We start from the raw sequence: 23520 nt of genomic DNA, 5'->3' as shown, positions 1-23520 counted from the left end.
TTGTTGGGCATTTCGAACTTGTCGCTTCGGATGTTGCCTATACCCACCGTAGCCGTGCGATCTTTGAGAAAGTCATGTACGTATTGGTAGGTCCGGATTCCGCAGTTTGTATCTTGGAGATTTTGGAGGATTGCTTCATGCTTCACATTATCGAAGGCTCCTTTTACGTCTATTGTCAAAATAGAGAACTTTTTGTGGCGTTCTAGGTGGTCCAAGAGGTCTTCCTTGAGCTGTAGTAGTATATCTTGTGCTGAGAGGAGCTGTCGGAAGCCAAACATTGTGTCGGGCATGAGTCCTGAGTCTTCGAGGTATGTGGTGAGGCGATCGTGAACCATGTGTTCGAGCAGCTTTCCAGCGCAGGAAGTAAGAGAGATGGGCCTTAGGTTGCTGATTTGTAGTGGCTTGTTGTGTTTTGGGATCATAATTACATTTGCGTGCTTCCATTCTGCTGGGAGCACACCTTTTTCCCAGCAGTTATTCATGTAGCCGAGAAGTCCAATTAGGGCCTTGTCTGGGAGGCTTCGTAGGATCTTGTTGGTCACCTTGTCATTTCCTGGCGATGTGTTACGGGTCAATTTGGCAAGGGTGGCATGGAGTTCAGGAAGCGTGAAAGGGCTGTCGAGGGTGAGATTTGGTTCGCCTTTGTACGGTCGGGGATTGGTAACCTTGGGGGCATTGTCTCCGACAAGTTTACGCTTGATTTCTTCCAGGATTTGTTTGTCTGTTCCTGGATGGGAGTTAATGATTTTCTTGAGGTCATGTCTTTGCTGGATCTTGGTTCTGGTGGTAGCTAGAAGGGCTCGCAGTATATGCCAGGTCTTCTTCGTGCTTAGTGTGCTTTGAAGTTGGTCGCACAGTTTATGCCAATTCTGCCTGTTGAGTTGATCTCCGTATTCTTCCGCTTGCTTTGTTATGTGAGCGATTCGTCTCTGCAGCTTGCGGTTAAGTTTCATCTTTTTCCACCACCTCAGTAGTCCTCTTCTGGCATCCCAAAGATGTAGGAGGTGAGAGTCTACGGCCGGCGTGTCCATCGTGAGTTGGATGACTTTAGTGTGCTTCTAAAGTCATCCAACTCACGATGGACACGCCGGCGACAAAGATAAACCGAGGTTACAAAGATAAACCGAGGAATCATATCTCCTTTTCAGATGGCAACACTGATGGCTTGCTCATGCACCTTTCCTCTAATTTTGCAATTTCGTAGGCCTCCACAATCTCCCTTGTCATCCTGCTATGAGCCCTATACAGAATGGAAGTACTTTCAAACATGGGTTGCAGGAACAATCTCGGCATTGAATACCCAAATGACCCGAGATTACCCTAGTGACGTTATATCAATGCTCTTTTAATCTCTCATTGATGCATCTGCCAGTTTGACCAACATGCGTTCTTCCACACAAAAGTGGTATGAGTGCAGCTTACAAATTGTTTGCGATGTTGAGTAGCCCATGCGTGCCTTTTGTTATTCTCTGTATTAACCTGTTTGCACAGCTTCTTATAGACGCTCAGGGGCAGACAAAACCACGTCCACCCCGATTTTGCCGCTATTCTTCCGAGATTATGTGAAATGCAATGAATGTGTGGTACCACAGCAACCTTCTTTGCTCTAGCAGTGGCACTGCTTCCATTCGATGCGTTTTTACACTTCCTGCTTAAGCCCTCCACAACAGAGGTGAGCATATGCACTGGGTAACCAGAATCTGCCAGGCGCTTGGCCTGATCTCTGAAACTGGCTTCCACTTTGTGGTCACATGACTTAGGGAATTATTGAAACACGATATTACTACTGTGCGTTTTACGAGTTTTGAATGAGTGGAATGAAATGGTAGGACTGCCTTATTGCCTCTCGGCTGATAACTCCAGCAGGCCTTTTGTGGGGAAAAGTACAATCCCAAGTCATGGTGAAATCATATACTGCAATGGTTACAAAGATAAACCGAGGAAAAGTACAATCCTAAGGCATGGTGAAAACATATACTGCTGTAATGGTTACAAAGATAAACCTCATGAAATTACCTATGGGGACTTCATGTGTCAACGACAAAGGGGCAACACTTCAGTGAACGAGGTTACGGTTTTTGAAACCAGCGAGTCAAAATTGTATGATTCGTTAATCAAAATGATTAGAAAATTGTCAAGAAATCTGAACACTTTCACGACATCAGTGTTATTTTTCAGGCGTTTATCAAGAACCTGGTCATGGTTAGCTAGATATAAGTCACTTAAGCACGGAGCAATACATGAGCCATTGCAAATGCCATCTTTTGTGGGGATGCGCAACTCTCACGCGTCCCCTAATATCTTGTTTTCCCGCATAGCTCCTGCAGTGCGGCTTCGCCGCGTGGCCTGGCGCCCGCGGCGGTCGGAGTGGTACAAACGCAGTGCGAGAGATGGCACGAGCATTGCGCTGCTGCGGGGTTACCATCACCCAGAGGGGACATACCAGCTTGTGCGTTTTTGCTGAGAAAAACAATTCAAGGTCCCCCTTTGTGCTTTTTTCGATAGACCGGTATAAACCATCTAGTTTGAAGCTTTTGCATAGCTTCTTTGCTTCATTTTGTACTTTCTTAAGTGTTATGTCGCTGGGACCCTGAAAGTTGACGAAATGGTTTGATGAGCCTTTGAATTATACATCATCCTGTTCATGATCACCATGAAACCACCCTCCTTATTCACAGGGATAAATGTGAGCGTATTGTCTTTCATGAACTTAACAGTCTTATTCAAGGAGAACCTTTCGCTAAGGGGATGGGACCGCATTAGCACATCCACTCCCTCTGATACACACCTTTCCGACTCGGCTTCAGGTACTCACTTTGAGACTTCTCATTCCATTGAGACGTCTCGTTGAGACTTCTCGTTCTCGTTCCAAGCGGTCTGCACGCACCAAAGATTTTTAAGCAGATGCCCCATTTTATTCCTTTCATCACTTTCCACACTTCCATGAAAAAAGGAAAAGCTACAACCAAACTTGCCTTGTCTTTATTATTTGCAGGCTTTATAATGGTTGTGGTCAAAACTCAACAACAACAACAAGTGGAAACCAACAAAATCGGGGGTGGACGTGGTTTTGTCTGCCCCTGAGTGTCTTCAGAAGCTATGCTAATAGGTTATTACAGAGAATAACAAAAGACACGCATGTTCTACTCAAGATCGCAAACAATTTGTAACCTGCACTCGTAATGTTGTCTATGCCATACCACTTTCGTGCGGAAGAACACATGTTGGTCAAACTGGCAGATGCATCAATGAGAGATTAAAAGAGCATCGATATAATGCCACTAGGGTAATCTCGGGTCATTTGGGTATATATTGCCAAGATTGTTCCTGCAAACCCATGTCTGAAACACTTCTATTCTGTGTAGGGGTCATAGCAGGATCACAAGGGAGATTGTGAAGGCCTATGAAATTGCAAAATTAGAAGAAAGGTGCATGAGCAAGCCATCAGTGTCGCTATCTGAAAAGGAGATACAATTCCTCAGTTCATCTTTGTAACCATTGCAGTACAGTGAAAGCTCGTTAATTCGAACTTCAATAATTCGAATTTATGGATAATTCGAACTGTACGATTTGGTCCGGCCAAGCTCCACAGAAGTGTATGTATAAAAAAGTCCGTTAATTCGAATGCGAGAAGGTTCTCTCACGGATAATTCGAACTACGCTCGCCTGGCACACGGACAGAGAAACGCGCCTACTGCCTACACACAAGGCTGTATTCCCCCTGAAACGGAGAGAACGGCGAGAGAAGGCAAAATTGAAAAAAAAATCTAACCGACGCGGGGCCAGCCAGAAGGCAGCGGCGGCTGCCGCCTCTCCATTCTACGTAACCTCCGAGACTTCATGCCCGTTGCGAATCTCGGAGGCTTTGCAAATCTTGTACAGCTGCTAATGTTGTGCGGAGATGGCACGGCAAGCGCCATCGTAACACATCAAATCAAGTACGTCGCAGCTGCGCTTGCAATCAAGAACCAACGAATCAGGGCCTTCGCCACCTTCACATGTTCAGCGTCTTTGACTCGGCAGTCTTTATCGGTTGTGCACGTCTGTTTTCAGCTTAGGAGGTATCGGCCATCGCGATTCATTGTGATGGTGTTAAGCCTCGGCTAACGTTCGTTTCGGTGGACATCGGTAGTGTGGCACAGTCGGACCCAGAGCTTCGACTTCAAGATGGCGTGTGCCCGCGGCCCACGCCATCACTTTCTGACACGCCAAATTTCTGACCTGCCCTACTGCTTCCAAATCGCAGTGTACTGTTGCTCTCCTTCACTTTCGTTGGTTCGAACTTTCGTTAATTCGAACTGTAGCGGCTACCCCTTGGGGTTCGAATTAACGAGCTTTTACTGTATATGTTTCCACCATGCCTTGCACACGTGTACGGTTCATCAACATGCACCACTGAATGTTCTTTTTTGCTGCCACGTTTTGTTTCCACTGGGACGGTATATATTTACCGATGCGTGCAAAAATGAAATCCATAGTTGAAAGTGAAGCAATGTCTTGTGTGTATCTGTTTCTTTCTGCATCCTTGTTCAGTTGCAGTTGTACACTCTATCATGGATGTAGAATCTACCGTATTTACTCGAATCTAACGCGCACTTTCTTTTTCCGATAAAATGGGTTAAAAAATTGAGTGCACATTAGAATCTAGTATGACCCTGAATCTGCATTACCATAGCGCCATCGGCATTTTAATATAGCTGCCTCGTATGCGCTTTCAGCCTAGCTGCCATAGCTTCCTCCATGTGCTGTAGTATGTGTGCTTAGGCTAGTTCACTGTCTGTGTTCCTCTTTTCTCTGTTTGCTCTATCAGCATGGAAGTGCCGACTGCGAAGACACGCCCAGTTTATCACGATGCCACAATTAAAAGGGAAGTGATCACGTGTGCGGAGATGGATGGAAATCGGACCGTATAATGGGTGTTCGTGGTTCCCGAAACTTGTGTGCAGAACTGGCGCAAACAAAAGAGGTGTTCTACTCTGGCGGCCACTGCGTACACCGCGCCCGCGCGCCCCCTATCCTTAAAGGAATCTGCGATGGAGACAGAGTGTACATACACATGAAGCTGTGTTCTACGCAGTGTGTTGTGTTCTCATCGCATAGTTCGCGTTGAAGGTAGAGGCTGCACAAAAGTCAATTCGCTCGCACCTGCTATCGCACTTCCTCACTCAAGCATTTTGATTAAGAGTTTCCGCAGTCATTGAGTGAAACATGTTCATATTTGCTTGTGCATGCATGACACCACGCTTGTTACTTAAGTTAGTAAGCGAATGTTTAAATGTTTATACAGCCAATAAAACTACTATCCTTACTTTTCGTGTAGCTGTCTACTAATTTGCTATCACAGTCGATGCTTCACCTTTTGTGCGAAACTGCGACTTTTTTATTTATCGCAATTTTAGTGTATTGGGGGTAAATCTTTGTTTTTCTAAATGAGAGAAAGTTGTATTTCTGTATGAAAGAATGAGGTACACGGTACTGCGAAGGACTTATCTTTTTTAGGTCACGCCAAACGGGTGCGCATTACAATCGAGGACGTTTTTTTTTCCTTTTTGTTGGTCACAGAAAACGAGTATGCGTTACAATCGAGGGTGCATTAGAATCAAGTAAATATGGTACCTTATTAACTCAAGCAGGCGAGGTGACTATTTGTCACTGCCCCATTTCAAAGGGGATGCCAATAAATCATCATCGAAGTGCAAAAGAGAAGTCCTGCTGCAGTACATTTCTCATACATAACTTGTTTCGATGGTGGCAATACGTTGTGTTGCTATATTGATTCAGTGCTAAATTCGTTACCATCGACAGTCACCGTGAACCGAGTTCTGCTGAATTTTTTTAATACTGCATACTGCACTTCCTTCGAAATCGGCGCACATGTTGAGACTGCACACACCCAGGGGAACGGGCCTAATTTTTAGGCTGCACTACCTTCAGGATTGGCCTACATATAGACTGCACACAGCCTTGGGAATGGATCACATTTTTAGACTGCACTGCTTTGGGATTGGCCCACGAAAAAGGCTAAAAACACACATACCTGATACCGCAAAATGGAGTAACTTGCTCAGAAAAACATTGCCTTCAATATAGTGGAAAGCATAAACTTAATGCATAGAGAAACAAATTCATCAAGAGCAGGCACTCCCATAGAGCTCAGTGGCCGAATTGACTGTAGTACAACAAGTGCCTAGTCTGGACAACTGAATAAAACTTCCAGTTTCAGTTTTAGGCACTCATAGCTTGAACGTTAGCTAGTACATGTTATGCCAGCTGTGCTGATTGGCGCAGCATTTGTTTTTGCTTCTACTGTTCAACCGTGCATTCTCATGTTGTGGAATCGTTTTTTTTTCTATTAAGTACTGTAAATACTATTGCGAGATCTTTATGAGCCTTCATCGAAGCTGTCCTCTGTGACATGTGCAATGTCATAAAGTAGATGCAAGACACCTTGTGATATAAGAAAATGGTTATATTGCTTTATAAACATGCTCATTCTCAGGCTCTTTGTGCATTCTTCCATTGTGGCTTTTTCTGTCTGCGCTCTTGCACCCAGTAATAAGCCCATAATTCTGTTCATGCTGGCAAACGCCCATGTTGTATCTTGAGATACCTTTGGGCTCAAGTGAAGTGTACCTGCAAGTGCTTGTCAGCATTTGTTTTCTTACTGGCGAATGAAGGTGGTTGTCCTCTCCTGTAATTGCTTGCCTGTGCCTGTCTGTGCAGAACCCATTGCCAACCATCAGTGACACGTACAGCTCGGCCAGCCAGACGTCACGTGTGAACAGCGAGACGGGTCGCACCGAGACCACCGTCTGGTAGACATCCTGTGTACAGTGTGGTCCAGTTGACTTTGCTTTATTTTCCAATGCTCATGAGACATTCCAAGTGAACAAAGGGCTCTGGGACCAGCCACAGCTGCTACCCAATGGCACCCATTGATGTAACACGATTTTACTTATTTATTATGTTTTACTGCTCTTTTGTTACTGCATGAGAGACTGGGGCCAGCCTGCATCTGTACCCTCCATCATGTGATGGCACCGTGATTTCCAGATAACAGTTCTATATAGACTCTTCTAATGGCTGCACACTAGACTATGTGCATAAAACTTGCCAAGAATGCTGTTGTTCCACTTACAATTCCTGAGTTTTAACATGCCACGACTAATGTGAGGACATGAAAAGCACCATGTGATGCAAGCAACAGACCCTGCTTATCCATGTCGAGAGGCTGGAAAGTCGTCCTTGAAGTTGCTCATGTTACTTATCTGACCCTATACACATCTACATTGTTTCATTTTGTGAAAACAAACGAGTTAAATTTTGTGATAAAATCGTTACCAAAAAAAGGATGACAATTTTATCTGTGTAATAGCCACACCTCGACTTTTTATATACAGTGTTTTTATTGCAATTATGGGCACTCCAGGCAAGTTTTCTTCATAGCCACAATGTTCTGTACACAGTCCAAGTGCGATAAGACTCTGCCCTTATGCTGTGGGTGAGCTGAGCCAATGTTAGAGATCACATGGCAAAGCAACAGTCCTGTCACATGTAGTGCTACTTTGAGTGAGTGCACTTTGCTATTCAGTGGCTGTCAAACATTTAGTGGCACTTGTCTATAAGTGCATTAATCCAAGTAGCCTCGATGGCACTGTATCAAATATAAGTAAAATAATGCTCAGCTGACAGTCACTACTGTTTCTAATACCAGTTTCCTTTGCGTTTCAATATGTTCTAAGAACCCTCTGCTTAAGGAAACAGCCATTCTTCATCTGTCAACAAAATCTGAATCATTTTCAGGCATCGGTGCCACTGTCGGGACTTCCAAAACGCGAAGCGCATCGCTGAGGCGTTGAATGCAGTCGCTTTTGGTCTTGCCTCGTGATAATGGATAGTTGTTTGCCAGTTTTCAAATATTTACTAAAATAACAATATATGATGTGCTGGCTCATTTACATATTGACACTGGCATCAATTCCAAATGGCACTTTCATTCCACATCTAGCAGTGCACCATCAAAGTGACACTCACTACACTCACTCCAGGTGTCACTAAATTTGCCTTCCTGACTGTGGTATAATACAGCAAGTTTGGCGATTTGGTTTCTATTCATAATGAATGTGGTAGCTTATCGGCAATGGCATTGTGCTGCTGAGCTTTCCATCTGGGCCGCATTTCGACGGGGGCGAAAACCCCCCAGTATTTACACTAAACAACCTCAGGTGGTCAAAATGAATCCAGAGTCCCTTGCTACCTTATAATCATCATGCAGAATACTTAGCGCAGTAAGAACAGGTCGTGACTGGACAAGTGCTGACTTTCAACTAAGGTTTTATTGGCCTTATAATCAGATTGTGGTTTTGGCGCGTAAAACCACAGTATTAAATATTCAATTTCATAATGAAAGTAGAGAGAGCAAGAAGGGACAAGTTAGAAGCCAGGACGAGGACTCGCTCACAGCTGAAGTTCATTATGGAAATCATGTGATGCCATACATGTCAGAATAACACCCAGCAGATAACAAAGGCTACAACACTATTAATCTAGCAGTCACATAGTACTAGATTCGCCAGAGCATACGTGAACACAGAATTACAGTCAATTCCCTGACAGATATTGTACCTCTTTGTCCAAGAGTGTCACTGATGGCTGACTAATGCACACATTAATGTCTGCAATGTGACAGGCCTTGTGGCTTCCTGCCTACTTGTGCTAACATCAATAAAAAAAAAAGGACCTCACAACCACACACATTACAGTGAGCTGCTAAATGAGATTGCGTTTTAATCCAAATGTTGTTCATGTGTTCCCTGACCCAATAATTCATACAGCGTCTGCTCTGACCAATATAAACTTTTGCACAATTTTTTTTTAGACTGACACAAAAATTTTCAAGCTGCCTGTGGGAATAGCACAATTCTAATCCTTGAACTGGATTGCTCAAAGAGGCACACATTATTTGCACAATAAATCGAAATGCATAATCAACTAATTTACCTTATGGCGCATTTTGCAATTTAAGCATTGTAGCCGGTCAGATTTCAAGGCACATCCACTTGGAACCAGTTATGAGGATGACACCAATTTTGAGATGTATGCCATCAAACTTGTGGTAAAAGTACGCTGTTGTTCCACTAACAATTCCTGAATTTTAACATGCCAATTCCATAACATGCCATAACGTGTCCTTGGTGTTTTTGTTTGTTGGCTTCTTATGATATGACTAATAAAAATCTGGCCCTCGGTTTCCTTTCTTCTTGTTCATTACATAGCGAGGCCTCAAATCTGGCAGTATTGATGCCTTCAGGTGGCATGTGTGGGTTTATTAACCAGTTGCCTTCACCCAAAAAGATCATGCACACGTAGCATCTGGAACAAAAAAGGATGTTCCACATCCGCCGTCAAGGCTGTGAAGTGTGGCGCTGGCTAACACTCCTAGGGCTCTACTAGGAAACATATATACCCAAGAAAGCGGATGGGGAAATGGCGCTGCGGTAGCTCAATTGGTAGAGCATAGTACATGAAATGCAAAGGTTGTGGGATCATTCCCCACCTGCGGCAAGTTGTTTTTTCATCCACTTTCAGTTCCATTAATTTATCATTTCTTTAATTCAATTAATAAGTACATGTAATTTCTCCTCTGCTGTCCTTGGTGTCTGTTTGTTGGCTTCTTATCATATGACTAATAAAAATCGGGTCCTTGGTTTCCTTCTTGTTCATAGCTTGCCATAAAGTAATTTATGGCATATTAAGTAAAAATAAAGGTGATTATCTATTTCAATTTCTCATGCAAGTAATGTTAGCCTTTTGAAGTAATTCAGCACAAGGACTAAAATTGTGCTTTCTTCCATGGGCTATGTTTGAAAATTCTGTAGTCTAAAGAAAAACACAGTGTGTGTATTTTCATTTTTTCTGTTTGTGGCTATTACACAGACCTATGCAGTATATTGATGGTCAGTTTCAGTTACACATGTTTGTTGCACAAATCTTTGTGCACATACATCAGAAATGTTTGTGGCATGTATGCTGCCTCCTGAATGATGTATTTGAAGGTCGTCTGGGTCGAGCAACGAGAGTTTGGCATAATTAACATGACATCTCATGTTGCCTCAGCATTTTAGGTTTATCCAGGCACTATGGAGTGTAACGTGCACAGTTTCCATGTTCACTGCTGCGACTGGGCTCATGTTTACACTGTAGAAGAACGCACTGCTCTGACAGGACCCACATTACCATGTTTTGTCTTGGAGCATCTCACACTTTGTCCAGCACTGGATAGCCAGCTGCATTCGATCACGTAGCTGCAATAGATTAGCCCTCACACACATCATCCAGCCGTTACCTTGCTCTTAATTGTCAACGGCAACTCTAGTGCACTGAGTCACAGCAGTTCAACTTCAATCAGAACTTGAAGCACCACCATCTGCAAAAGCTCAATGTTGGTGGACTGTATTCTGAATGCACTCATTGAAAACAATGGACATTTTGCTGTTTAATAGCATAAAATGGCATGTTCACGTTGAGTGTACAAGGCAGGACAAATTGTACAAAGTGTCTTGTGCACTTAGCAATGCTTTGTACATCCTAACGTCCTACTTCAAGCAACAGAGCCTTTCCATGGTGTTTGAAAAAGGAGTTCTGACACTATTGCACAGGCTATTGGTTGCCCAAGCATTCTGGAGTACACATGATTTTTTTTTTTTTTTTTTGACGCATTCCTTGGGGTTGTCGTGCTAGTCACACCGCTACTGTGTTTGCACTGACAACTCAAGCTGTTGGTCTCTGTAGGGGAAAGTGGTAGAATGTTATTATTTATTGGCACTGGTCTTGGGGGCTGTAGTATGAGTCAGCATAGAGCTGCAAGCGTGGGCCATTAAAGCTTGAATAATTGTAGCCAAAAGTGTGTGTCCTCCTGAAACTGAGAAGTGACCTCTCTTGGTTACTGATGCATGACCTTTGTGAAACACCAGGTGTCCTGACAGATGAGTACTAGCAAGTGGCATTTGCTTATCATTTATGTGAGTTACCAATTTCTTGTCAGAAAGGTATGTTTAAAGTAACAGGGCATTGTGTAAGCTTTTCAGAAAGGTTGCACACACAAAACACTAGAAATGATGCCACCGAAAGTAAGTATGCAATCAGTTAACACACTGCACTGGCTAAGTAAATTGTGCATGCATGAAGATACCGAAATATCAGCACCTCTGCTTCAGTGAATGTGTCATTCATATTATTTCAACTGTGACCAGTCCTGCATCACTCACTCAAGAAAATTGAAGACATGTTTTATCATGTAAAACACGAAATGCCCTGAAAAGGTGACTGCCCGATTTGATTGTTGTCTCACCACTGTGGTGCAAACCGACATGGTTAGTGCCTGTGGCAAATGCCTAGCAGCAAGATGCACTTGTTTGTATGAGCTGTTCTTTATGCACATGGACTGCGGAGGTGCAACCAGTAGTCTGTTTCAGTGATCCTGGTACTCTGTAGAACAGGCACGTACCCAGGGGGGGGGCCGGGGGGGCCCGGGCCCCCCCCGAAATCAAGTGGCATACCCCCCCCCCCCCCCCACACACACTCACGCCACCACTCCTCACACATTCCTAAAGCACCACCAGATCAATGTTGAGTATTGGCAGCTATTAATCGGTCAGCATTATGCTGCCTTTTTCACTCCTTTTAAATGGCGGTAGTTATCGGCGTCTCTTGTACTGTGAAGGACAGTTTTCTCATAGATTCCGCACCTGTGCGATTAACTCGACATGCGTTCAGTTGTCACCATCTATTCAACCGTCACGCGCATAGCTGTTGCTTTTGTTAGTTCAACCTTCTTTGTTTAGGCTGATCCTGGGACCAGGAAAGGGATTCGGCTGTTACTGAGCTGGTCTGTACTCTCGTGGAACGAGTTCCGGCCGGAGAAAACGCCAATTGCGTTTAACTTTTCCCTTTGCTTCATTATTTCCTGGAGTTACGGCTCGCCGCGAGGCTGTCCACATACACGTGATGTGGGTTAGATAAGGTGGGACATAAAATAATGTGAAAGTGCATCCATCATGATACCCTGCAATAACCCTTAAAACCATAAGCAAGATGACTGTCGCCCATCACCTCGTCTGTTTTTCCCTAATTGTACAACCCTTTTCGTGCAAAATTGGCAACTGGAAACAAAAATCGCAAGGAGTTGAGAAATGAAGCGATCTACTAAGGGAGAGAGCCAAGGCAACAACCAAACTGCAAGGAAAAGCGAATAATAAAAAAAGTTCACCGTTGCCTATGAGAATATTTATGGATGAACATCTTTTTATTTTAAAAGGAAGTAGAGAAAACGCTGCCGGAAGTGAAGAACAATTACTTGCTTTGAATGACGCTTCTACAGTTATCGGTCGAACCGCCTCACGTAGCCACTTCTCTGCTGTGCTTATGTGGGTGTTTTTCTAACCTTTCGCGGTGAGCGCAGTACATCTAGAATCGCAGAGTCCTGCGCTCTACGCGTTTGTGTGGGACTGGCGGCCGCACAGCGTTGCGCAATTCGCGGAGCTGTCAAAACTGATCAACAAGGCGAAAATAACTGATATTCGAAACTATAACATGAGAAAGACTGAAGATGCCGTAAAAAATGAACGCAGCCTGAAATCAGTAAAAAAGAAACCTTGCTTGGGACAAACCATGATGTATACACTAAAGGATAATATCATCAGCAATCTCGGAGATATAGTAAAAGCAGCGGAAAAATTCTAAGCTGACCTGTATACAGTGCTAAGAGGAGTCACGATACCTCACTAAGAAACAGTAATGAACAGGATGCAGAAACTCTCCTATAACTAGCGATGAGGTCAGAAGGGCCCTGCAAGAAATGAAACGATGAAGAGCGGGAGGAGAAGGGGGAATAACAGTCGATTTAATCAAAGATGGAGGAGACACAATGCTTGGAAAACTGGCGGCTCTTTATACGAAGTGTCTATCGACTGCAAGAATCCCAGAAAACTGGAAGAATGCAGACATTATACTAATCCAAAAAAAGGAGACGTTAAAGAATTGAAAAATTATAGGACCATTAGCTTGCTCCCAGTATTATGTAAAATATTTACCAAAATAAACTCCAATAGAATAAGGGCTGGATTTGTCAACCAAAGGAACAGGCTGGCTTCAGGAAGAGATACATTACAATGGATCACATCCATATCATCACTCGGGTTATCGCGAAATCCGCAGAGTACAATAAGCCTCTCTACGTGGCTTATATAGATTACGAAAAGGCATTTGATTCAGTAGAGATACTAGCAGTCATAGAGGCACTACGTAATCAAGGAGTACAGAACGCTCACGTAAAAAGCTTGGAAAATATTGCTACATGCGTGTGGTATTTGTTTGTTTTAACGAGGCGCGTGGGCGCCATCACTCCAGAAAAGAGGAGGAAGAACGAACTGGGCTCGCGCTGTGAATCTAACCGGTCAGCGCGCTGCAACCGTTGTTGTAAATATAAACTGTAAGTAGTTTCTCGTCTTACTGACTTTTCCTTCGCGTAAGAATATCTACAGAGGTCTTACAGCCACCTTAATTCTACATAAGAAAAACAGGGAGATACCTATAGAGAAAGGGGTCATACAGGGAGACACAATTTCTCCAAAGCTGTTCACTGCACGCTTAGAAGAATTCAAGCTATTAAACTGGAAAGGCTTAGGAGTAAAGATCGATGGCAAATATCTCAGCAACTTTTGGTTTGCCGATGACATTGTTCTATTCAGCAACAGTGCAGACGAATTACAACAAATGATTGGAGACCTTAACTTAGAGAGTGTCAGAGTGGGGTTGAATATTAATATGCAGAAGGTGAAGATAATGGTAAATAGTCGGGTAAAGGAACAACACATCAGGATCGCCAATCGGCCACTAGAGACTGTGAAGGAGTTCGTTTGCCTAGGTCAATTATTCACAGGGAACCCTGATCATGAGAAGGAAATTCACAGAAGAATAAAAATAGGTTGGATCGCATACAGCAGACATTGCCAGCTCCTGACTGGAAGCTTACCATTATTATTGAAAAGTAAGGTGTGCACTCAGTGCATTTTGCCAGTGCTGACATATGGGGCAGAGACTTGAGATCAAGTTAAGAACCGTGCAAAGAGTAATCGAACGAAGATTGCTAGGCATAACGTTAAGAGAGAGAAAGAGAGCGGTTTGGATCAGAGAGCGAACGGGTACAGACAATATTCTAATTGACATCAAGAGGAAAAAATGTAGCTGGGCAGGTCATGTAATGCGCCGGTTAGATAACCGTTGGACCATTAGGGTTACAGAATGGGTACCAAGAGAAGGGAAGCTCAATAGAAGACGGCAGAAAACTATAGATGGTGCGATGAAATTAGGAAATTTGCGGTTGCTAGTTGGAATCGGTTGGCGGCAGGACAGGGGTAATTGGAGATCGCAGGGAGAGGCCTTCGTCCTGCAGTGGACATAAAACAGGATGATGATGATGATGGAGGTGGTGGGCCCCCCCGAAAAAAAATCCTGGGTACGTGCCTGCTGTAGAAGTTAACACAGCAATGCTGCAAAATGGATGCCCATACTGCGTTTACTCGCGTTCTGGTTCTAGCTTTGATTCCCTTACTGCCTCTTGGGTGTCATGTAGATGTTGTACCACCTACCTTACTATAATCTGAGGTGCTCTCCTGAGGCCTCTGTTTGCCGCTTTCACATGCTACCCACTTCCTAGTGAGCATAGCACAAGGAGCTACTATAGAATATAGACAACCCCAAGTTTCAACCTATGCTTTGAACCTATGTTTCAAGGAGATATAAATGTGATATGCATAGGTGGAGATTTGCACAGTTGGGCTGTGGCTCAGTGAGCTTTTCACAGTGAAGCTGTATATGACTAGGATCCCGGGTTTTCTTCGTCTCCGTAGCCAAAAACTCAACCGATAACAGCAGAAAGCGTGCACCGCTTGGTTCCTTGCAGCATCACCAGATGGTGCTCGCCTCTGCACATCCGACCCTGGAGCTCTACCACTCACCTAAGTCCAGCCCAGCTATGGTGAACTTCTACGACAATGACACAGGGAGTGCACTACTCTTTGAAATGTGCGCGGGAGCACTCCGAACCCTCCTATACCGGCATTGCTCCAACGCATGATGATGATGATTATGAAATGTGGCTGGGCCCTTTGCATCAATCGAAAATCGAATATGCATTAGCCAATGAATTAAACAGAAAAAAAAGAAAAAAAAGAAGAAGAAATTCCACATACGCTCACACACGCACTACAGTGCTAGTCCGCCGTTATTGTATGCATCCCCACAGTTCCACCACCACTGTCCAAGCCACATACTTCACTGCACCAGTCGTCTCACCTCCTTCGTGTTGTTGCACTGAGCCACTTGGATCTGCAAACCCCAGTGCCTGCGGCAGTGTGGTGTCATCTTGTTGGTGTGAACGCACAGGCAGAGCGAAGCACAAGGTGGTCAGTGGTCTCTTCCTCCCCTTCGCAAACTTGGCTCAAAGCACTCGTGACTTCGGTGGAGCCATCGAAATGGCGACGGTAACCAAGTGTCCACAGTGCCCCTGCCCATGCTTTGAACAGCAAACCACTGCTGCTGTTGTCGTACAGCCGCTCCTTGCTTATATCACTCTTGTGATTGTGGTAAACCATCAAGGTTGACTTGGGGCACATCACTCTCTGCCACTGTTCGTTCTGTTCACACACCTGTTCCTGAAACGGGCCCATTTGCGCTCCTTGCTTGCTTCACGGGTTTTGTGAAAAACTTCCAGTGCAGGGTGTGCACCCACACAGTTTACCAAGTGCCCATTGCAGTCAAGCTAGTGTATCTGAACATGCGCCGAGCCCACTTTCTGTCACTTAGGAGATGTAATGGGCCCTTGTAGGCCAGCTTGCTTCTGGCTTCTCTGGCCTCGTATGAGGACTAGCCAACATCACCCTGAACGGCCTCTATGGCCACGTGGCCATGGCAGCCCAATGCCAGTCGACCAACCTCTAGTTGTCTTCATTCCAGCCACTGTCTGGTACCTGACTGGAAAGTGAGCACTGCATTGGCAAACGAGAGGCCTGGGACATGCACACACTTGCACGTTTCTTGAACCAACAGGAAGCGGTTGCATCTCCAGAGACTCCATTTACACAACATTCTGCGCGATGCTTGCTGAACATTTTCCTCGTGGGTGGCACACACTGCTGGAAGTGTTCAGCAACACACTGAGGTATCTATACTCTATCTTCCCTGGTATCTGTCCGCCATCAGGCAGTGACGCAGCCGCAGATTTGTCTGGGCCCGAGAGTACCAGCACCGCTGACTTCTTGGCATTGAAGCTGGGTCCAAGTTTGGAGAGATGATTTGCTGACAGCGAATCGAGGTGTTGGAGGTCGTCCAGGCTGTTAGCCATCGGAACAACATCTGCATAGACCAAGCCTGGAAGCCTCCATCTCACTGGTGTTCCACCATACGTGTGAAGGAGCGAGAATCCCCACCCAGCCTCCTTCAACATACTCTCCAGGCCAGCTGTATGCAGCACATACAGCAGCAGCGACAGTGGGCATCCCTGCTGGAGACCTCGTCTCAGCGTCACTAGTTCGGCTTGGGCTTCAGCAAAACAAGCCAGCACAGTATTACCCATGTAGAGCCAGCACAGCAGACTGACCCATATTCTTGACATTCCAATTTGTGTCTTTGAATAGTAATGAATAGTGCACAGAGGACGAGACAGTAAAATTCAGACACACACACAAACAGTACGAGCACTAACTTCCAACCTTCATACTGTTCGTGTGTGTCTAAATTTTACTGTCTCGTCCTCTGCACACTATTGATTACTATTCAAATCATGCACCAACAAGCCCTAAAAGCTACACTGCTGAATTACAATTTGTGTCATTTGGTGAAACATAGAGCCATTTGGTATGCTATTGTAGGCCCTGGCGACATCGAGAAAGCAGGTGTACAGACCTCTAGCCTCTTTGCATGCTATTTCAATTGCCTGTGTCAGCACAAATATATTGCCCTCAAGGTGCCGTTTACTGCGGAAACCGTTCTGTAGTTCTGTCAGCTTGTCGCCGTGTCCAACCCAGGCACTCATTCATGCCTTCAATATTTGTGCGAAGATTCGATACAACACCCTTGTCACAGTAAGTGGTTTGTAGTCTCCCAGCAGTCCTGCGTCTCCTCCCCTCTTCGGTACCAGGATGACTCGTCCACATAGCCAATCCTCAGGAATTGGTTCAGCTGACATGATGTCCGAGAAGATATCCACCAGACGTTGCCTTGCCTTGTCTCCCAGGCCCCTGAGCTGACCTGCCGGTATGCCGTCCAGCCCCTTGGCCATATGTGTTCCAATATGTGTCATCGCGCTGTCAAGGGCTGGACGTGTCACTTGCCACTTGACGTCGTTGCCAAGTTGGTATCCATTTATGCGCTGCTGTTTGGTTGAGTCAATCTCTGGTTCAGCGTTGTCGACTTTGTACAGCTTGTGCATGTGGTCTGTAAGGTGCTCCCCTATGTCAGAGACCGGCTGTCTTGTGGGGTAGCAACCTTCCTGTCCAGCGATGCCACGTATGTCCAGAACTTCCTGGCCCCGTTGTGCGCTTCCGCCATGAACAACTGGAGCTGTCTGCTGTTGTGCCCGACAACCTTGCATTGAATGATTGCCTGCGCAGCCTGCTTGCAATTCAGGTATTCCTGCCAGGTTTGGAGAGAGGGTTTGGTTTCACTGCTTTTCGGTGCAGTCGGTTAGCTGTTTTGCACGCGTCCAATGCTTTCGTACCTCTTCATCACGCCATCCCTTTCGCCGCATCCCTCCACATGAGTTAATACAAACTTCGTATCCCCAATGTTGCAATGTGCCATCTGCCGAGCATCTGGGGAGACTCAAGAATGAACGATGCATCTTATTGCTCAGTGTGTTGGGGTGTTACCAACTCACCTTGAGGGCACCACTCGTTTCGAAGCCCACAACAGTGTCACGACGTCCACAGTAGTGGCAACAACCAAAGACGGACTACGCTGGCAGCGTGTTTCCATTTACCCCCAAGTCCCGTGCTCGACCGCTGCGCCACCATGTGCCACACACACATACATACCACGTTTCTAGGTACTGTTTCGCCGAAATGCCATGGCACCATGCCCTAGATCCTTCTAGGTACTGTATTTGGTTTTGTGTCTGTAGGGGCTAGGGAAATGTACTGTGCTTGGGCATGCAGTCTGCTCAGCCCAGCCCGCTGTTACCTGCATTCGCAGAATTTAGACGGTTTAGGTAAGTTTTAATTTTTGTGTTCCTGGACGTCACACGATAGTTTGTTTAATATGCGTTGTGTGTGGCACCTGTGCCTTGCTACTGTTTCAGCTGGAAGAGAGATAGTGATGTAAAGAAGGGAAGGAAGCTTGATTACAGTGGTGATATGGCTGGTGCGAAAAACCCTCCATGCACCAAGATTATCGCAGCTTTTGTAGATCGAAGCACCTGACACACCACGACCAACTTCTTAATCTCATCCCTTTATGAGCGAGTGTCAGCCAAAAACAGAGACACTCATGTGATCATGACGTGGGCCTTTGTCTTCTTCAATGTGCTATCATGAAACACAGGGGCACATCTGCTTCACTGAAATTGTTACAGACGTTTCATAGGTATTGTTCTGACGCACATCAGCAGCACACATTTCCGGCAGCTCGTTGCAATGCAAGTTCAAAGGTCATGCTATCTCCTCCGGCGAGCTGACTGGAGACTCAAAAGGAGATGGCACACCAACATAGCTGCACTTCCGGCTTCAAAAACGTGACGTGAGGGCATGGAGGAAGGAAAACTTCCTTCCTCCATGCGCGAGAGCCTTTCTCATTTTGTTTCTTTCTTCCATGGTTTTTGTCATGGAGGAAGGAAAAACATAGGGGGGGAGCATACCGCAACGCAATTGAAGCCAAACATGCCGGCCCAACACGTGATCACACATCAAAGTGTGCGGTTGGTTTCAGTGTTCCCGCTCTGCCGGCAAAGCCACGGCAGGGCAGCCGAACAAACATGCACCGAATAAAAACTACTGGCATAGCTACAGGGAACCAAACGTCTCAGCAAATCTCGATTCTTGCTCCATGATCTCCATGCAAGAGGTCACGTGTTGGGCCACCACTGTGGCTTCACGGAGCACTCGCTTGCGAAGGCTGGCTGCATGACATAATGCTCACTCCTATATTTTTTCCTTCCTCCAGGGGAGGGAGCATTGCGCAATGCGATTGAAGCCAAAGATGTCGTCCCAACATGTGATTAGAGATACAGGCAGAGCAGCCGAGCAGCTGCTGGCCAAGCGTGTATCGATTAAAAACTACCCATAGAGTATAGAACCAACTATCGGGCACCAAATGTCTCGGCAAACCTCGGTTCTTGCTCTGTGATCTCAACACAAGAGGTCACGTGTTGGGCAGACACTGAGCAATGCACTGAGCAAAGGGATTGGAGTCGCGGAGCGTTCACTTGCCAAGGCTGGCTGCGTGACGTGACGCTCTCTCCTATCTTTTTCCTTCCTCCGTGGTTTTTGTCCTTAGGCGACCAGCTAGAGTCACAAATAGCAATGCAATTCCCTTCATGTTATTGTACAGATTCTCCCTTCTAATTTCTTTTTTCATATTCCTGTAAATCTCCATGGTCCACCTACCAAGTATACCTAGGAACTCCATGGTCTTTTTTGTTTCCATTCTTTGCATCCAATTCACTGTCTCTGTTTCTCCAACTTTCTTTCTGATGACTCCTGGTTGTCTATGTACACTTTCAATTACCCTGTACTTGGTGGCCAACTTTCTTGACCTCTTTTCTGTGTGCATGCTTTTCAGGTACAGATAACTGTGCTCTTTAGCCGCCCATTTATATCGATCCGTGTTTCTGATTTTTTCTTAAAAACTAATATATTGCTCTGCGCTTCTCTGACTTCAGCGCATCCGTTTGCCTCCACAGATGCGTGGATCGAGGTGAGCGCCATTTGGTGGTGCTGCAAGGAACCCATTGGCGCACGCGGCGTGCACCTTCTGCTGTGATTGAGTTTTTGGCTACGGAGACGAAGAAATTCCAAGATTATGGTCATATATATCTTCACTGTAAAACAATGTTGTCCAAGTTTACAGCTGCTTGTGTGAATCGTCTAAATGTAAATAATCATTACTAGAAGTGTGTATGATGCACCAATGTAGGTAAGTGCATGCTATCTCCTTACCCCGACGCGAAATCTTCAGGGTATCGACGCATTACAATGTGGTCTCAGATATGCTGTGCAGTGGCGTAGCCAGAAATTTCGTTCGTGGGGCGGGGCTCACATTGCAGCTCGGTCTCCTCCTTAAGAGGAAGCTTTAGCTCGAGTGCTCGTATCTAAATACATGTAGAAGGAGAATACGTTTTTTTCGGCAACCAATGCACCAAATTTGACGAGGTTTATTGCATTTAAAAGAAAAACTTAAATTCTAGTGACTGCTGGTTTCGAATTTTTCATTTGGGTAACCAATTCTTTATTTAAAATTGACCAAAATCGTAAATTTTCAGAAAGCGAAACCATCAAGTTTATAACTCTGTAACTCAGCAATGAAAAATGATATCACAATTCTGTGAATTGCACCTAATAGTGCATCTACAGCAGACAAAATTGCTATGTTACACATGAATCTCAAGAAATTTCGCATTATGGAAATATGGCTTTCGCAGAATCCTTGTACACAACGTAACCAATTCACGTAACATACGAAATGACACACCAAGTTTGTCCAATTTCACTCTTATAATAGATGCCGTTTACTGAACAGCGATATATGTGCTTGCTGCAGAGCTATTAGTTTGTAAACGTAGTGCTTCTATTCTTTTTATTTTTTTAATTTTCCAGTTTTTCAAAATCGAAATTCTCTAAACTGAAATTCCGCTTCCAACAGACATGAGAATTTAACTTTCTCTCTCAAATGCAACAGATTTCATTAAAAGTAATCCTGGGGTTACCCTGGAAAAGCGTTATTTCGTTTTACATGTATTTTAGTAGGCCGCGTTGGAGTTAGGCGAGAGCTAAAGTTTCCTCTTAAAACAATTTGTCTGGGGATCAAATACATGAATAATAACTGCATTGCCATCGCTAAAGATGCTGCAAACGAATTCTTGAACGCTACGCACTGTCAAAACAAGTAAAATATGTATTTTTTTATAAAATAGTATGCTTGTATGTGCCATAAATTGTGCCCAAAATAACCGATGTCAATGCTTCCATGTTTTTTCTCTAATAAGTAAAGAAAATATCACACGAACTTTAGAACTATATCAGTTCGAAACCAGCAAAGCAATGCATGTCGCTGCTATGAAAAATGTAAAGGCCATGAAATTAACAAGCTGAGGACAAATATTGTAGTGAAACTTTGTCGTTCAAGAACCTTGTTTAGATTCTTGTACATAAGCAACGGCCAGTGAAAAATGTCAATGACGCTGTCATTTGTTCCAATGTATTACGCAGGAGCAACTGTCACCGGTCATGTATCGTGAGTAATTGCACTGAAATTATAGCCGCAACAGAAAGCACGTATAAAAAGGCGAAGTTCTGCAAAATATACGAGGGCGAGTCAAATGAAAGTCAGCCAATGCGAATATATAACAAACGGGGTACTTTATTTAAAAGCAGCCTCCATGATTATTTAGACATTTGTCCCGTTGTTTAACGAGGTCGCGTGATTCCAGTCTCATTCAACTCCTTGGGTTGCTGCTTCAAAAAGTCTGCAACTGACTCTTTCACATCATCATCCGACACGAATCTGGTTCCCTTGAGCTGGTTTTTTCGGTTGCCCAAAAATGTGGAAGTCTCAAGGCGACAGGTCTGAGCTGTATGGCGGATGTTGCAGCGTTTCCCACTTGAACATTGCCAGTTTTGTATTAACCACATCAGTTATGTGGGGAAGGCATCGTCGTGGAACAAGATGACCCCATTCGTCAATTTCCCACATAGTCTGTTCTTGATTGTGACACGCAGCCGATCTGGCGTTTCACAATAACGAAAAGAATTGATAACTTCTCAGGATTTAGCAAATTCTATCCAAATGACCCCTGACGATCGAGAAAGAAAAGTCAGCAGCACCTTTCCGGTGGAAATGACAGCCTTTCCTTTCTTAGGGGTGGTGAATTCGAATGTTTCAGCTGTAAGCTTTGCCGTCATATTTTAGGCGCGTAGAAGTGGCACCATGGCTCGTCCCCGATCACAGTTGGAGACAAGAAGTTGTCACCCTTACTGTGATACCAGATCAGATGAGTCAAGGCAGCGCTGAACTTCTCTGTCTTCTAGCAGTAGTTCAAAAATCTTGGGCAACCATTGCGCACACAAGAGCCGATAACCGAAATGTTCATGAATTATGGCGTGAACCGAACCGTGACTGATGTTTACACGCTCTCCCAGTTCATCTATACTTATCCTCCGTTCTTGCCTCATCAGCTCATCAAGCTTTGCAATTTTGTTAGGGGTGACTGCACGATGGCTTTGGCCCGACCTTGGATCGTCTTTGCAAGTTTCATGTCCTTCTTTGAACCGTTTGCTCGAACGCTTCACAGTGGCCAATGAAATGCAATGTTCAACGTACACGGCAGCCATACGGCGACTAATTTCTTTTGGGAAATACCTTCAGCTGTCAAAAACCTCAGGACACCACGCTGCTCAACTTCTGGAGCGTCCATTACGTCATGCAACCATGTTCAACCCAGTGTATGAGAGCATTAAAAAAATTTATCCTCAACCCTGCGTGTCACTTTTGTAAATGAGAGATGCCTGTGTGCTACACGCATGCCTCGCAATAATTAACTGAACCATTATTGCGCGGGGCTGGTTGGATCACTTTCATTTTCCTCGCCTTCGTACATCAGAAATGCGAAGATGCAATGGAATATACAAATGCAAAGATACAGCTTGATAAAAGGCAAAAAAGTGTCACTGGAAACAAAGTTCACTGCACGTATACACAAAACCTGGCAACAACATATTTAAATATACGTATAAGTGTCGAATATAAATCAACGTATCTAAAGTCACTGTATATAATGCGTCAAACTAGGCAAATAAACATGTTGCGCAATCAGAGATCCACAGAATCCTAGATCCCGCCCCCACTCCTCCCGACGTATCGCGCGCGATGGAAGGCGGCACGCTTCCTCCCCGCTTTTCTTCTTTGCGCACACAAGACTGAGCCACCATCGTCGTCTCACCCATTCCAGCCCCCCCCCCCCCCCCCCCTACGCTTTCACTCGCACATACAGCATGCGGCGCGCGGTCCCGATGTTATCGCCCTTGGACTACGGCGACGTCAGAAATGGGCCTATACTATATAATAAGAGTATCCGGTAACAAGCGTCCCGTGGCCCATTACTGTTCGCAAAAGAAGAAGTAACAAAATCAAACTTTCACCATGCGACAATTCGCTGCGCCACAACAATGTCCTTTTTTTTTTCTTTTGTGTGGCCGGGGGGGGGGGGTGCACCGAAATGAAAAAGCGCACGGAGGAAGGAAGGAGAGGCCC

The 23520-nt window shown here is 44.9% G+C and overlaps 1 protein-coding gene across 8 annotated transcripts in view; it reads left to right on the top strand.

The window, feature by feature from the left end:
* Nucleotides 1-9249, top strand: part of LOC135921907 (mitogen-activated protein kinase kinase kinase 13-like) — a 548581-nt gene extending 539332 nt beyond the window's left edge. For all 8 annotated transcript variants that reach the window (XM_065456319.2, XM_070531441.1, XM_065456318.1 and 5 more), the window contains one exon: nucleotides 6724-9249. In XM_065456319.2, coding sequence (XP_065312391.1) covers nucleotides 6724-6819 — 96 coding nt within the window. In that variant the 3' untranslated portion in view covers nucleotides 6820-9249. The remainder of the gene's footprint in view (nucleotides 1-6723) is intronic.
* Nucleotides 9250-23520: the final 14271 nt, after the last annotated feature.

This window comes from Dermacentor albipictus, chromosome 1, assembly GCF_038994185.2.
Source record: "Dermacentor albipictus isolate Rhodes 1998 colony chromosome 1, USDA_Dalb.pri_finalv2, whole genome shotgun sequence".
Classification (NCBI taxonomy): Eukaryota; Metazoa; Arthropoda; class Arachnida; order Ixodida; family Ixodidae; genus Dermacentor; species Dermacentor albipictus.
The sequence above is the reverse complement of the archived record's forward strand: the minus strand, read 5'-3'. Positions and strand labels throughout refer to the sequence as shown.